This window comes from Erpetoichthys calabaricus, chromosome 6 (genome assembly GCF_900747795.2).
Source record: "Erpetoichthys calabaricus chromosome 6, fErpCal1.3, whole genome shotgun sequence".
In the NCBI taxonomy this organism is placed as follows: domain Eukaryota; kingdom Metazoa; phylum Chordata; class Cladistia; order Polypteriformes; family Polypteridae; genus Erpetoichthys; species Erpetoichthys calabaricus.
Window position 1 is genome coordinate 136365183 of NC_041399.2, and position 16867 is coordinate 136382049.

The 16867-nt window shown below is 38.1% G+C and overlaps 2 protein-coding genes across 3 annotated transcripts in view; one reads left to right on the plus strand and one right to left on the minus strand.

Annotated features, from left to right (window-relative positions):
- The window catches only part of LOC114653557 (secreted frizzled-related protein 4-like), a 44470-nt gene extending 41813 nt beyond the window's left edge, over positions 1-2657 (minus strand). Inside the window, exons 1-3 of one of the 2 annotated variants that reach the window (XM_028803943.2) lie at positions 1398-2657; positions 1068-1100; positions 619-681 (exon numbers count right to left, since the gene is read on the minus strand). In XM_028803943.2, the coding sequence (XP_028659776.1) occupies positions 619-681; positions 1068-1100; positions 1398-1839 (538 nt within the window). In that variant the 5' untranslated portion in view covers positions 1840-2657. Of the gene's footprint in view, positions 1-618; positions 682-1067; positions 1140-1397 lie in introns of both variants that reach the window. The other variant, XM_028803942.2, reaches the window with a different exon arrangement.
- Positions 2658-5562: 2905 nt separating this feature from the next.
- epdr1 (ependymin related 1) overlaps positions 5563-16867 on the plus strand; it is a 60105-nt gene continuing 48800 nt past the window's right edge. Inside the window, exons 1-2 of the mRNA XM_051929215.1 lie at positions 5563-5888; positions 15654-15862. Coding sequence (XP_051785175.1) covers positions 5647-5888; positions 15654-15862 — 451 coding nt within the window. The 5' untranslated portion in view covers positions 5563-5646. The remainder of the gene's footprint in view (positions 5889-15653; positions 15863-16867) is intronic.

Here is a 16867-nt window from a genome sequence, read left to right on the forward strand (position 1 = left end):
TTAAGTTAACTGGTGATTTATTTTGGTCTAGTGTGGGTGTGCGAGAGAGGGCTTTACTGTGAACTAATGTCCTGTCTAGAGAGCGCTGGACACTAGGCCCCAGCTAAAATCCTAGCACCACTACCTCACCTCCAGGCAATTCTCAAGTGGATTTTTTAGGAATTCTTTCCAAGTTATCTATTTGGAAGGTGTTAAACATTTAAAATTCTAAAGTGCTATTTATTATAAATAAATTTATTATGCTTATTTTAAATGCTTTTCCATGTGCTTGGGTTGGCAAATAGAAATATCAATTTTATGTGTTACTTAAGCATACATTTCTTTCCAATTAGTTATTTGGGGATAGAACTTATTTTAAAGATAGCATGTAAATACCTAAGCATAGTTTTAAAACTGAATAATTTTTAATCACACCAACATCCGTATTTCAGGGAGCAGATTACTATGAAGTAAAAAAAAAAATACTAAGGAAATTCAGTGTTCAGATAAATACACAATATGCAAAAACATTTATTCCATAAATCACTGATATGAAAGAAAATAACTTCTTTTGATCACATTTTTGTAGAATATATGTGTGATATATATCACACTAACACTAAGCATTTTTATACATACCATAGCTGTATTTTCTTTCCAGATATGTAGCTGCTGTTAGCTTAATCTTTTTGCAGTTACAATCTGTAAAACAATTGTGACTTCATCAGTTTACTGTCTTGCACTTGCACAAATATTACCATCCAAGTAGCAGCTGCGTTAGTACGAGAAAGTTGCATTCCTTTTTAGAAATAGCAGTTTAACATTAAGTAGGAGATCGTTTTGAGATCTTACAGAAATTCTTTAAATACTATAGACAAACGATTACCTATCAAATGATACTATAAAAATATACACACACAAGAATAAAAACGACAGAATAATGTAAATTGACAGTATTTTTGTGCATTAAGTTCTGCATAGTTCCATTGTTAAACTTAGGTTATTTTAGATCATTATTTTTAGCTTAAAATGTGGCGTGTTCAGAAGACAATAATAACAAAGTCATACTGAAGGAAAACAATACTAACCTGGTGTCCAGTCTGTGCAGTCGCGATCTGCTCCTAACAACAAATGTGTAAAAATGTCATCCCACTTCGCATCTGAATGAGGCTTTAAAATACAGGGTTACTGTTACACATGCCCTTAAAATAACTATCAAGCCAGTCATTTCATTTAGTGTAAAATACCGATTTCCGTGTGCAGAACTAATCCTTTCTAACATTTCATTCAGTACCAATTCATTAAGTTCGAACGTTACAGCTTTTTAATGAAATACGCCAATCCCATTCAACATAGTAACTGTGAAAGTGGTTAGTTCTGGGTAAGGGCGGGGAATAAAAGGTGCGACGCTAACTTACCTTCAGGTAATTCTGTGACGATCGCTTCCGGGGAGATACACACACCTCTCTCGTACACCGGCAGGTCATCGCACGCCAGGCTCTCCGGCCAGTTGTGATTGTACTGCCTCATTATAGGCTCACAACCGTCGCGGGCTCTTTGGCACAGCGACTTGCAGGGTTTAATGGGATCGTGCATGAACTCGATCGTGCATATGGGCGCATACACGGCACATAGGAAGAAGCGCAGATCAGTGCTGCATTCAGTGTTCACCAGTTCTTCGTATTGCTCGATTGCAAGGATGGCGTTTTCCTGGGTACTGTGATGCAGGTGATTGGGCATCCGGGTGATGTTCCAAGGCATGGAATGACACATAGGGATTCTCACGGGCTCGCACGGGCCACCTTGAACCAGCGCGTTGCCGCTGAGCAGCACAAATACTACGGCCACTGCGGAATGCATCTCCTCGTATTACCTTCTGATGTGGAGCACTTGCCTTGGGTTCAAAGCCACTAAAGTGAGCAACGTCTATTTTCTTGCTTGTAACCACGCAAGTTCAATAAATTCCACCAAGACAACAGGTTGATGAAATATCTGAGGATGGTCACCCTTTGAGCTTTTTATATTCGGGAGGAGCTGTCCGCCTGCAACGCAGGGTGAGTGAAGGGAAGCCCGTTCATTGAAATTATAAGACATGATTTAACGTGGGACGAATACCAACACCGCAAGTGACGCGGGATCTTTCCATTTCTTTTTGGCCGCATCATGTATTATTTTCCAGACACATGACATCATCCGAATCACTTTTAATCCCTAGAGAACTCCACTAAATATTCCGTATCCCAATGTAAGTTTCATCAATCTTATGCCAAACTGAATAGGCTTACCTGCGCAGTTCTGACAGAGAGAAGTAGTCTGATCTAGTGAAGCAATATACAATACGTTTTCCCAGACGGTGTTTCATAACAGCAGAATAGTCTTAAAAGTAAAAATGCCGGTTATGCTCACACTGTTACCTGTTTAACCCGCTATCATATTTACTGCGTTTCCATAGGACCGTATCCTTCAAGGACGGTTATTTTAATGGACTGTAATGAAGGAAAACCGCGTAAACTACGCAGAATTGGACTGTGTAAGGAAGAACGACATTGGCCAAGTAAATAACCACCCCCATATAGTATATCGCACATTTTAAACAAAACAGAAGTATACCGATAAAAGCACATTTACAGTTACTTCACCACCACTCATCTCCAGCTTTATCTATTGGCTTGTGCACTGACTGTTCAAAGAGAAGTATGCCGTATTTTGGGGAAAAATGAAGAATTCCAAAAAAAAAAAAAAAAAAAAAAAAAGTGAGGAGACAGTTTCGTAAGTACAAAAACGAACTGCACGGGATAACTACACATTTTATGCAGAGTAAACTGACGTTTAAAGTCTTGCATCATATTCTGCTTAAGTACTGCAGAACTTTTTCCATTTACATTTATCATAGCTTTGATATACATCTGTTAAAAATATACTTAGTGATCCCGCAACGTAACACATTATTTATAAAATAAATAATAATGGGCGTTAACGTCTTTAGCGGCAATACTTAGTCCGTTACCTGGTACAAAATATAATCTCGATTTTTTAAATACTTCTTTTCATTTGTGTTGAAAGATCACCTTTATCAGCAGTGGTTAAAGCTAACACGCGTCTGTAGTTCACACACATAAGCACACGCGGAAAACAAAATGAGAGCAAAAAAGTCAATGTAACCGATTGTTTGAAACTGCCAATGACCGTAAAGTACATAACACGTCCCAATATGACCGGTATTAAGAGTGTTAGTTCTGCACGACTGCATAGACGAAGTACAGGACTTCCAACGCTGCTCTCCATCCATCGTTATGGGTACCGATTTTTCGATTACAGAGTTGATATAAGCCGCTGAATATTGGTAGAGATTAGGGAAGGAGGCACGGTATATTCAGTGCATGACGCACACGTTTTAAGTCATAAGTTAAGTCAGAATGCATTTCTTTGAGATGTTACAGGAAATCAAAGTTTTTGGAAGCAGTTCATTTGTAGAACACGAAATGGTCTCGTAAGGTAATGGGCCATTGTGGCGCTGGACAAAACGAGACCTGCATAATGATCCCCTGGCTCGCGAAGAGCTAATAAAATAAAAGCTGCAAATAGGTTTTATTTTATTACAGTCTATTTCTCCTCGCCAGATACTCTGGTACTCACTAGAGCCTCACGGCTCCTTGGTCTCGGGCAGGGGTTTCGCTCGCTTCAGCACTTATTAGGGGCTTAGCACTCCATTTTCTGATAATGCCGTTACTTCAGCATAAGAGATATATGGAAAAACATGGGGTTTGGTGGATGCCCCTTTGAAGCTTTCTTGTGGACCATGATGTGTGTATGAGAGGTCATAAATCATTAACCAATAAGGTTCACATGTAAACCAATGGGTTACACACAAAAATATATGACTTATGGCCTGTTAAGCCCCTCATAGAAGTGCGGATGGTGGGTGATGGACCTGTGGAGTTTTCGCGCTGTTTGCGAGCTTTTTCAGAACGCAGAACAGGAGAAAGCAAGACTGGGCTCTCGAAGATCAGCGGATTGAATCCTAATACATTTGGACTGGGTGGTGCTAGGGCTCTCAAAGATCAGGGTCTATAACCCAGGAAGCCACTACCAACCTCCGACGTCGTCATTGGCCTCTGGTTCAGATCCAGCTATCCTCTTGGCGTTCCGGTTTCCAGTTACATTTGTGAATTACATATTTATTTGGTGGAAGTCTATGTAAACAGGTTTCACTGAACTAAATGGACTCGGGGGTGGGGGGTATTGGGGTAATTGAAGATGTGTAGGGATGTTTGAGAGCGTGCAGGAGAGAGGCGCTAGGCTGTTAATAATCATTATGATAATGAGGGTGAGGACGATGTTGGACACAAGTTAAGCAGCTCCAGAGACCTCAGATCTTCCCAGCGGTAGAATAAATCTACTTTCATTCAGTTTTTTTAATCGCAGTATACAGTATATTCCATCCACTTTCGGAAAGAAGACCTATTAATTCATGGACCCTGTACACTATCTGAAAAAACAATATGTCTAACTGTACTTACCAATAAGGGCAGTGTCTAACAACAGTTACAAAAACAAATTACCTGGATTCTGGATCGCAGGGGCCGGAACAATAGGGACCAACCTTATGCGAGACGAGCACTGATACCAATAGCGTTAACTGCTTACATGAAATATAGCAATCATTGCTGCTAATAATTATCACCTGTCCATCTTTAAATGTGGTTCTGAAATCAGGCTAAAATCAGTAAGTACAAGGCTACGTTTGTTAAAAATATGTAATCATCTTTTAAATTGAATAATTATGATATGAATACAGCGAATAAATTACGTCACTTTGCATAAAAGTAACAACGCAAATAGTCAATCTAACTCTGACTAGTTATAATTATCTTCTAACGAGAGGAAATAACAATTTAGATAATTGTATAAAAGAAGAATCGGCACAAGACAATTATGTGGAATCAAACCCATTAACACCCCCCCCCCCCCCCCCCCCCCCCCCCCCCCCCCAACACACAACCCATCTGTCTGTGCGGGTAGTCCATTCATTCCAACTCTCTAGCGGCTTCCAAAACAGAACGTCTTCTAGTTATACTGTATGTCAGCCATAAGTTTCCCCACCTGTTTTTAAATTTACTTCTGAATTGAATGACTGGAATGTGTATCGGTTAATCATTGCTTGAAAAAAATGGATCTCGGTGTCCAATTCTTGAAGGAATGAATGAATTTATTTGTCGCCAGTTTCATCTCCCGCGTGGCCGCTCAGCCCATCTTTTTAATTATACCTTTTGCTATAACATTCAGAAGTGATTGTAACTACTGCGTATTGCTTAGCAAGAAAATGCACTATCCGAGTAAACAACGCCTCTTCACAGATGTAAAAACACAAAGATGATACTATACAGTGTTACTACTTTTTCTCGGTTATTAGAAAAGCGTATTCACTCTGAAATTCAAAATATCTATCTGCACTGTCGCATTACAGTTAATTTCATATAAACCACCAACACAGCCATCTTTGCGCTGCTAATTTCGCCCGCGTCTATCAGAACGGCTGCGAGCCATTAAATATTTAGAGTTCCATCATATTGATGTGCTACTGGCGCTTCCTTGTGTCTGCTGCTCAGTGCGCACTTGATATCAGCAGAGAAGCAGCGTGCCTAGCTCTCCGGCTACCACAAGGCGATGCAGTTTCTCTCAGTTAACTGTGTGCTGCGTTACATGTTCGCGGCCTTTCTCTTGCTGCCCACCGCGGCTTCAGGCGGATACCGGGTGCGGCCCTGCCAGGCCCCTTTGCAATGGGAGGGCAGGACAGTTACTTACGACCACAGCACCGGCAGGAACACCCGGGCAATAGTTTCTTACGATGGACAGAACCAGCGTATCAGAGTCCTGGAAGAAAAGAAGGGCCACATCCCCTGTAAAAAGTAGGTGCGCTTATTGCGTTAGCAGCAGCAACAAGGTATCCCAATGCTGAAGGAGCCACTATCGAGATTAAAAACAGGGTTACGCAGTCAACTGAAGTGCAAACGTACGATGAGAGTTAAAACAAATAAATGTTATAAGTTGTCAATGAATGGAAAGCGTCCGCGTGTTAAATGTACCTATACGTAAAACGACCTGAAATATATCGCGTCATTGCCATAACGTTAATTAATCATTATAATACTACACACTTGCAGGTGCAGTTTGAGTTAGTTTTAATTTCTGACAATTATTTTAAAATTCCAGATCACTGCGCACAGTTTTGAATTCGCATCTGTAATCCAAGCTATGAATTTAACGAGTACACGGTTACGTATAAATCGTCGAAATAATTCTACCGCAGATTACTTCAGCAGTACAGTTTGTGAATGCATTATTATCTCGCGTATTAAAGAATTGCACAATTTGTTCAGTTTCATATTTAGAATAGTGTTTACACATAATTTGAATTATATTTAATGTGCAACAATTTGATTTAATTACTTGTTTTAAGTTCTTTCTCATTTACTGTATTGTTTGACACTCTATATAGTTAAATTTAAGTAAATTATAGTGGAATAACAGTTTGACCGATTTAATACTCATTTTATTCCCTGTGCATTATGTATAATTTAAAGTTTTCCTTCAGTTTTCAAGTAAATGAATCAATTTTCCACGCCTGTTTACTGCAATGCAAGGAGGTGGGGCCAGGGCCTGTTTTGAGGTTATCATGCAGAAGTCCGGAAGCAACCTTTTTACAGGACGCCAGTCCATTGTGGGACACATACTGTATATGCATAGTTATGAAATCTTTATATATAAAACTAACTCTTGTACATCAAACCACTACGCTTTGTTATCCCAGTGTATAGGAACAACAACAACATTTATTTATATAGCACATTTTCATACAACAAGTAGCTCAAAGTGCTTTACATAATGAAGAAAAGAAAAATAAATGACAAAATAAGAAATGAATTATAAAGTCAGATCTTTGCTTTTGTTCTGAAACATGGCTTAGATAATACAGAAATTTTATCAAAATTAAACCCATACAAAATTATTCAAGCTTCGTAATATTCAATGATCACAAAATTTGTCACTTCCTCATCTTCATATTCTCTGACTTTTTAAAATTAACATAGCAATATCTTACAGGCATGTTTAAATGTAATCCACTCTAATCTCACAATACATATTTACAGAAACTAATAAAATTTCCTATTTGACTAAAATCCAAATGATCATAATATTAATGAATCATTATACGATGGATAACAAGTCTACAGATTTTTGTTCCGATTTCATGCTTTGTTAATGTAAAGGCTGAAATCAAGACTACTCACATCAGATAATTGAACCTTTTAAAAAGATTGTCAAACAAGGAATATTTTTAAATGAAAAAATAAGTATTTTTGTGTCACCCAGTTGCCAAGTTAGAAGCCAGTCTTTGGAAACAGCAGAACTGATTTAAGGTTGTTAGTGGTTTAAAATTGCCACCTCAGGTCATTCTTATGTTGCAGATACAGTATTTTCTTTCTGAGGAGGGATGAGTTGGTTTGATTGTTGGATGATTGTTGGTTCCATACATGATTTGTGGCCTGGAGCAGATTAGTAATCCTCAGTCCTTAACATTTTTCTTTTTCTTTTTCTTTTTAAATTTTATTTATTTTATTAAAACAGAAACTTCATGATAAACACACATTTGAAAATGGGGCCAAGTTACTGGGTGATGAGCCAGTTCTTTTGTCGTTTGCATCTCATTGCTAATTTAAACAATTATAAAAGCGAGTACAGCTGTTTTAAGACTTAAAGAAACAGTGAAGAGTTGGTAAAATTAATAAAGCAAGTTAACTAAAATGATCCACAATAATTTTGCTTGAGCAGTAATTCCGTCATTATCAATAGTTGGTAGTAGACTTTTAATTTAGAAATTGGGTTAGAACAAAAATATGTAGCCTAAGCAGACCTTCAGGACCAAACTTGAGTCCTGCTGGTTTATATGAAGTTTACATGTCCATCTTTTGCAAATCTATTACTTTCATCATTGCAAAAGAGTTTAAACTTAGTTAAAATGAGAGAAATCGCAGCATTCTCTATGAGAGCCTACACATTTTCCATAGGATTAAAGTGTGGACTCTTACCTGGCCTTTTCATTACTTTGTTCTTAGATGTATTAAGCCATTTTTTGATTGAAATCTGGAATTCTGCCCCAACCATAGCATTCCTTCAGTGAGTAGCAGGATGTTTTTCCAAAAATAATCTTGATATTTGGAGCTATTCATTTTCAGTGTAGCCAGGGTAGAGCTTGTCCATCCTTGTTGAAGTATAGTGGCTCAGTAGCATGACATGTTTTTTGTCGGCATACTTCTTTACGGTTTATCCAATGTTCTTTGGGTCGTAAGTTTTCAGTCAAATATTTATTGGAATTAGGACCAGAATGTGTTTCCTTAGTCTCATCAGACCATTTGAAAATTTCCCACGAATTTAAGAGTGATAATTGCCACCTTCTTCCAAAATTTATATGAGATTTTTTTTTGTCTTAAATAAGTTTTAATGTACCACCCACATGCTCCGCAGCTCAGAGTAATGAAGAATGCATAAGATGACTGTATTATGCAGACAACAGACGATTACTGTTATGGATTGGTCTCTTCTTTTGCTTCCCTTTTTTTGTGATCAATTCTTTTTTTTTTTTAATTGGGAAATCTATATTATAAAACATGAGTCACAAGTAGAGATATAAATAAACCATAACAACCTACTTTTGTCAATAATTATTTTTTGATTATAAACTACAGAAATAACTAGTCCTCAAAAAAGTGGGTTCATCATCCAGCTAAGGTGTACGCCAAATTTAAACAGGGAGAAAGAACATGTAGTAGACTGTTATCTTCAAGATATAATAAAAAAAAAAATAAGATGATGAATTATGACCAAACTCCTCCTTTGCAATATCTCCATACAGCACCTCATAAATTTTGAGAAATAAGCAACTTAAGGTTGTTTGCTGCCTTTTCCAGATTTCCGAAGAGGTAAGAAATGAGAAGCAGGTAGTTGATGATGGATTTAATTGTATTCTGTTACCATGTTTGTTCAGCTTGGCATTGGACCATAGTCTTCGGGAGATTGATGAAATAGATAACAGTGGCAGACTAAATAGAGCTGATTAGAGGTCTTGAATATGTGGATGATACAGCTCTTCTGGCCGCGAGTATAATGGTGTTAGTAGAATTGTTGGGAATATTTGGAGCAGAATCAGAAGCTGGGATTAAATATATGGATATCCAAAACAAAATGTATGAAGATTGCTGAATAAGTAGAAATGAACAGGTTCGAATATAAAGGTCAAGAGCTAGAAATAAAAGAGAGATTCACATACATGGTAAGCAAGATCAAGGCAAAATACAGCAATGAAATGGACATGGCGAAGAGATTAGTTTTGGCAAGAGCTGTATTTGTTAAGTTTGAAAGAGGACATTGGAGGTGTAGAGACAAAAATTGTGTAGAAAATTAAGAGTCTTTAACACAGTAGTAGTGCTGGTAGCTTTGTATTTAGCTGAAAGCTGGACATTTAGCCAAGCAATTAAGAGAAGAATGGACGTGTTTGACTGATGATGCTTGAGATGGATTATAGAGTAAGATAGTCAAGAACAATTAGTAACAAGGATCTGAGAGAAAAGACTGGTCAAGTAGAGCAGTGTGAAACAGGTGTATCAAGAATGATAAGATGGGCAGGACATATGTGGCACCTGCATAACTCAAGGACAGCAAAAATAGTGGAAAGATAGATTCCAATAGGATGGAGAAGAGCAGGACGGGCAAGAAAGACATGGAAATATATGATGATAGAGTAAGCAAGAGCAGCAGAGCAAGGGGAGGAAACCTGGAGGAAGTGGCACAGGGTAGAGAAAAGCGAATGAAGCTTTATAGCTACCAAGGACGCACTGTCAAAGATGACGATGTGAAAGAAATAGTTACAGGAAAAGAAAAAACAAATTTTAAAATTAGATGTGAATAGTATACAAAAATAAATAATACACAATTGGATAAGATACAGTATACAACTTAAAAGATGTAAAGTCTTTAAATATAGAATTTTTTTTTAAGTTACTAAATAATGTGAGTCCAGTAATAAGGTCAGGTTGCCAAGGTGGACATAAAATATTAGAAAAAAAATTTAGAACCTAGTCTTTTGACTTTGTTTTTATGTTTATTTTATTTTATCTTATCATTGTGGTTTGAATTTACCACAACTTCATCTTGTTTTTAGTAGGCTCAGCCATTTTGAGTTTTTGTTTTCGTGACACGTTGAGTCATTGTCATGGGGCACAGTCCCACAAGTCTCTTAACATGATGTCATCAGTATGACTGTGTACAACAAGTATTGTCGTCTGAGTCTGAATACTTTATAAACAAATGCTTAAAGAGCAATTCTTTGATTCTATAGTTTTGCAGACTTCTGGTATGACATTATTTTGAAACTTTGATTTTTGGTTAAAATGTTGGGTTCTGATGCACAATTGTTCTCCCTTTCTGGTTACATCCCCCTCTAGGTTTTTTGTTTACATCTCCTTGCCCTACTGCTTCCCAAGTTTATCCTGAGACAGAGCAGGAGGACTGAACCAGAGCATACATAGTAAAGTCCCACAGGAATCTAGAGAGCACTACAGATAAAATAGTTTAGTATTAAGCACCACAACAAAAATGGCTAAGATTTGGTACAATCTGTAAATCATTTGGAACTTTGTACAGAGATAATCTGGAATTTCAAAACATACCTTAGCATTCTTAAAAATACTATACAGTATTATACAATTTTCAAAGCCTGCTAAATCCTGAGCAGTGTAAAAGGCGCTATATAGCGCCCGACCCGGCACAGACTCACTCAGAGGCACGTACTTTAATAAAAGGTACTTTATTTTTTCTTCAGCCGTGGGGCACGCCTTCCCCGTGTCCCACAGGCCCAACACAGTCCCAAAAGCACTTCAAATCCAACAAACCACACTTCTCTCCACCTCAGCACCACCACTCCTCCTCAGGCTTAGTCCTCTTCCTCCCGACTCTGGCTCTCTGAGTGGTGGTGGCTGGCCCTTTTTATATCCCACCCGGAAGCGGTCCAGGTGCCTGGACACCTGGCCCTAATTGCCCTTCCGGGTGGGGCTGAAGGTATGACCAGCCAGGCTGCTGACTCCACGCAGCTCCCCCTGGCGGCCATCCGAGCCCCCAACCAGGCTGTGGAGGACTCCATCTCCCATGGAGCCATGCGCTGGTCTGGGGAATCATTGGCTGCCAGGGAGGCTGCCACCAAGCGTCCCGGGGGAGGCACTGAACAGTCCATGGCTGCTCCCCCGGAACAGATGTAGGAGAGGCGTCCCTGCCGGGCATGGGACACAGCTGTCCTTTACAGCAGGATCACAGAGAAATTCTAAAATAGTTGGGGACCCTTCAAAGGGAGATTGATAATGTATCACTAAAACTGTTGATATAGCTTCTTATACATTAAAGAGAAGAAACCATTTTTATTATCTGTATAGAAGATGAACGTGAACTTAGAGTATGAGGTGGCAGGGAAAATCTCAGAAATACAGCCCAAAATTTCAGTGCAGCTCATAGTAGGAAACAACAATAAAAGGACTATGATAGTAATTGCATAAATCCCGGAATGAACGCTGTCTAAATCCACTAAATACATGGTATTCCTAGATTAAACCATGAAGGAAAATTGTAGGGAAGTCAGCCATTTAGCGGAACACGATTATTGAAAACCAGAGACTGTCTGCACCATTGTAAGTAATTTCCAAGCTACTTCTTGACAAACTGCCCTATCAAAATGCTGTAAGAGACTATAAAGACTATTTGCATTTTAAGGGATCTATGATCCATATTACTAACCGAGAATGCTAAACCGGATGATGGACGCAGGCACATCCGGCAATGGGCCGTAGCTGCAAAAAGACGTACTGCGCAGGCGCAAAAAGAGTCCGCGAGGGTCGGCTGAGGAGCCGAGAAAGGCGGATAGAAGAGGGCGAGAGAGGCGGATGAGGGGCCGCGAGAGGCGGACAAGACCACAGAAAAAAGGAGTGAGCACAGGAGAAATTGAGAAATGAGGCGCAAAGAGCACCGAAAAAAGGAAACGGCACATAAAAAAGTATTCAAACGCAAGCAAAGCACGAAACACATTGCACACGAAACTAGACCCAAAAAAAAAAAAAAAAAAAAAAAGAGGCTCGTGCACAACAGCAAGGCACCCCCCCCCCCTACAGGCACCGGACGGGACACACACCAAGAGGGGGATTCAACAAGCCCATGGAACACAAAAAAAAGAACACAAAACCACCCCACAGACCCTACAAGCAAGGGACGGGACACACACAAAGAGGGGGATTCAACAAGACACAGGAACACAAAAAGAAAGAAGACGCTCGCGCGACAACAATCCTCAACAAACACACACATCCATAAGAAGTGACACCCAAAGCCACATATTCTAAAGTGAACATCAACACCTTCACACTAGACAGCATAGGTGTCAGCATTGGTGGATCTCCTTACAATAAAGCACTATTAACCGTTCAACTGCAGAAAAAGAAACATATTAACAGTGACTGCGATCCTTCTTATTACTTATCCATATTTCGCATGCTGAGAAAGAAATAAGTCATGAATACACGGTCACGGGTACAAAACGAAAAGGAAAGGATAACAGGAACAAACACACGAAAACGAAAGAAACAACAAAATAGACGGCAAAGCAGCATAGGTGGATCTCATTACAATAAGGCACTATTAACCGTTCAACCGCAGAAAAGGCTCCATATTAACAGTGAGTGCAATTCTCCTTATTACTTATCCATATTTCTAAAAGAAAAAATGTCTCGACTCCAAAAACGCAAAGCTCAACTAAAGCTTCTAACTAACGATGTACCTAAAAGTAAAAACTTTATGAACTGCATTAGATCCTACAATGGTTCATTTGCTTTTGCATATACCGGAGTAAATATCAGGCCACCAAAAGGCAATGGCCCATACTACTTTCGCATATGTGCACAAATACTGCATCGCATTGGAACAGTGCACCCTGAAACAAATCAACAACGCAAATATGCACAAATCTACATCCTAGATCCACATGACGCAAACTATCAATCAAAGTGCTTCATCACAACAGGCACGGATTCAAAACGAAACACCTCCCGTCTCAGACATACGTTAATGGCAGCGAAGGCTACAACGGGCTTCTCACACAGCACAGGCAAATCGATTACAGCTCCAAAACAACACGTCCCAAATACTACACATGCAACAACGCGCCTCTCAAACGGCACAAGAAAAACATACACCAGTAAAATTCATTCGGATTAATGAATGTCATTTGCAATCATTGTCATTCAGTTCACTTCCCTGAAGAAACAACTGGAAATACAAGTTATACATTTACACGTTGTTGTCAAAAGGGTCAAATTAGACTGCCTTCTTTACATTCATATACTGAATATCTACAGAGGCTTATAACTGACGATGTACCTGAAAGTGAAATCTTTATCAACTACATTAGATCCTACAAATCGGTATCCACTATGAACATTAACGGTGGCACTGCACGTGACATCCGTCTTGAAAAAATGTTGTTTATTGATGAATGTTCAATGGCATGAAGTCACTTACTCAACACCATTCATAAACTTCTACAAACGTTTATAAATAATAATATTCGATTTGAAGGAAAGGTACTTTTATGAGGAGGAGATTTTAGACAGTGATTAGCTATTCTTCCAGATGCCATGCACTCAGCTATTGTTCAGTGCACCTTAAAATACGCAGACAATTGGCATTGCTTTCAAAAGATACAGTTAGTAAAAAAGATACGATGTCCAGAACCAGATCATAACAATTATTATCATAACTTATTACAACTGAGAGATGGTACATTCACCAATACAGCTGGACTTCAGGCACATATTATTACAATTCCTCAAGCCTTTATCTGCGACAACTTAGTTACAGAGACATTTCGAACAGCAATCTCATTAGACCAAATGCCCCTTTTAACACAACGCACTATATTATGTCCAAAAAATATTAATATGGAAAACATTAATACCCAAGTCATTCCATTACTTCCTGGAGAGACACAACTCTTTCTAAGCTCTGACAAACTTGACTCTGATCACAACAATAACCATCTTAAATGACCTTACAAGTTCTGAGCTGGAATTACCTTTTACACTTAAACGGCGTGTACAAAGAAATTTTAAAATAAACCTTTACACTGTGCCACACACTTTATTGTTTGCTTTCTATTTGCATCATCTACACCGTCACACTATTCTATATCTCATTCATACATCACGCTCTTTGTCATTCCCAACACCAGGGGTTGGCGAGCGAAGCGAGCAGGGGGCGGAGCCCCCTAGTTCATTTTCTAAATGAAGTTCCTGTGAAATACTGTATGATCAGGTACTAGAGTATTTTGGTTTGAAAACTAGGAGATTTGTAAAGAGATGAACCAGTTGAGAATGGATGGAGGATATATGACCAATGATTTAATTTCAGGTGGGTGAGGGACAGAATTCCTTTCTACCTTTCACAAATAAGCACCTAATGCTTCAGACTAAGTCTCAACATTTATTCCTGTGGTTGTAAGTTGCACCTGTAAGGGTAAAGACCACTTGAACTAGGGGGTTAGTAGTTTCCTTGACTGATTAAAATTCATGTGGTATTTAAGAGTAACTGTTTTGTTTACGGACGTACAAGTGTCATCATCTAGGTAAGTAAACAGTTTAGTGAATGGGGCAACTGGTGCAGTGTTTTAATTTTGATACTGCAAAGGAAAGTGGGCAGATTTTGTAATTTTGTAACTAGAGATGTATTCTAATTTTAGTTCATTTGAGAGATCTGCAGGATGACTGCATAAAAATAGAAATATACTGTACATATTATCAGCATGGAAAAGAATAATTTTTTTTTTAACTGAGTTAAAAACATCTAGACCTTTCAGCCATAATTTTTACAGGCTCATATAAGAGTATAAAATCAGCTGTAGAGCTACATATGCCATTTCATTCCATGTCTACCAATGATTTCTAATGAACTCCCTTTCGAATTCAAACAACTTCAATTCCCAGTACATTTAGCATTTGCGATTAAAGTTACTGGAGTTTACCTCGAAGAACCATGCTTTTCACATGGCCAGTTATACGTCGCCTGTTCCAGAGTAGAATCAGGAAAGAATTTATACATTCTTGTTCCTAATGGTGAAACAAAAAAACGCTGAGTATCATAAGGCACTCTAAATGATTCATAGCAACTATAATCCGTTGTTCGTTAATAATGGCAGTTTGACTTTTGAACAATATTCAAATAATAAATTAATTGCTAAATAATAAATGGAAACGGTTTCACTTTTTTCCAACCCAATCAGCATCTGCGCATCCCAATTAGTTTAAAAATATTCTGTAATCGGACTTCCACATACAGAATTAGCAGTCTTGTACAAAATGTTTTGGTAGATACATTTTTTTTTTTTTTTATTACAGTAAATACTTTTTCATCATAGGGTATTGGAATAGTCTAGTTAATTGGGTGAGTAAGCACACAGTTTTAGATTTCTTAAAGTATTTATTTTCCACAATTAAATGTTAAAAAGTTTAATTCATAATGTGCAGACAGGGTTTTTTTTTTGCAAAAAACATGCTGTGTTAATGCATCTATTTTGCTGTTTCAAGGTTTTTTGAATACATCTATCTCTACCAGAGTGATGTGATGTTTCAGATAGAACAGGTTACAAAACAGTGTGCCAAGATGCCTCTCACAGATGACTGGGACCCATATGACATTCCTGACAATTCCACTTATGAAGACCAGTATTTCATTGGAGGACCTGATGATCAGATACAAGTTCAAGAGTGGTCTGACAGAAAACCTGCACGTAAGAGTAAGGATCATAACCTTCTTCATACAGATGTCATTCTATTTCTGTTACCTCTGTTAATTTATCAACTTGTGGAAAATAAATTGTAACAGTTTTTCCTTGCATATTTAAAAATGGTGTAATTTTATACAGAAATGTTATAATTAATATTTTTTCAGTACTGTACTTTTTAAGGAATTTTTTACAGTGAGCAAATTACAGATAAATAGAAAATACAGAACTACATATTATTCAAATCAGTTAAAATTCTCTACTACCCATCTACAGTAGAAGAAGGAAAAAGTGTCAATGTAAATTAATTAAATACATTTTATTCCAATAACATCGGACTGAGCTGGGGACATTCCAAAATCATTTGACCTAGTAAAGCAGGTGCCTGGTGACATTGCTCACAATTAGAGTCTTAACACAGGTACATTTAGAATAGTCTGTAAGTCAACAAGTATGTACGCAGTGTACAGTTGTTTCTTATCAAGGACTGACTTCCAATCATTATGCAAAAATATCATTGAAATTCAATGCTTCTAACACTTAAGATTATCAAGAGCTATACTCTTTTGTAAGCAGTATTACAGTTTGTAGATAACTTCCTGTATTGTTATCACAGCTAGTATGATTTTTACAGTAGACAGAGAGTTAGGAGGCTTAGCTAGTTTTCCTTTAGAAGTGTTTCTAGCTTGCATATAGTAAATGCTTTGATGAAAGATTATACTTGAGGCCTGGTGATTGAAAAGAGGTAAATATTTGTCAATCTATAAATCTTTGAAAGCCCTAACACTGAGTGTATTTCATACACTCAATATTGTGTACTTCAGTGTTGGTGGAAATTGAATTCTCTTGTAGGCTGGGAATCTGCTGTCAGCGGTGTCTTTACATGTATATCCTACATTGGTTTTAAATTATATATGTGTTCAATGGCAAGATGCAAGATTAGTGCTTACTTGCAGATGATGAATACAAACTAATGCGGGGTTAGTACTAGACATATATAAGCAAGCTAGTGTAAGT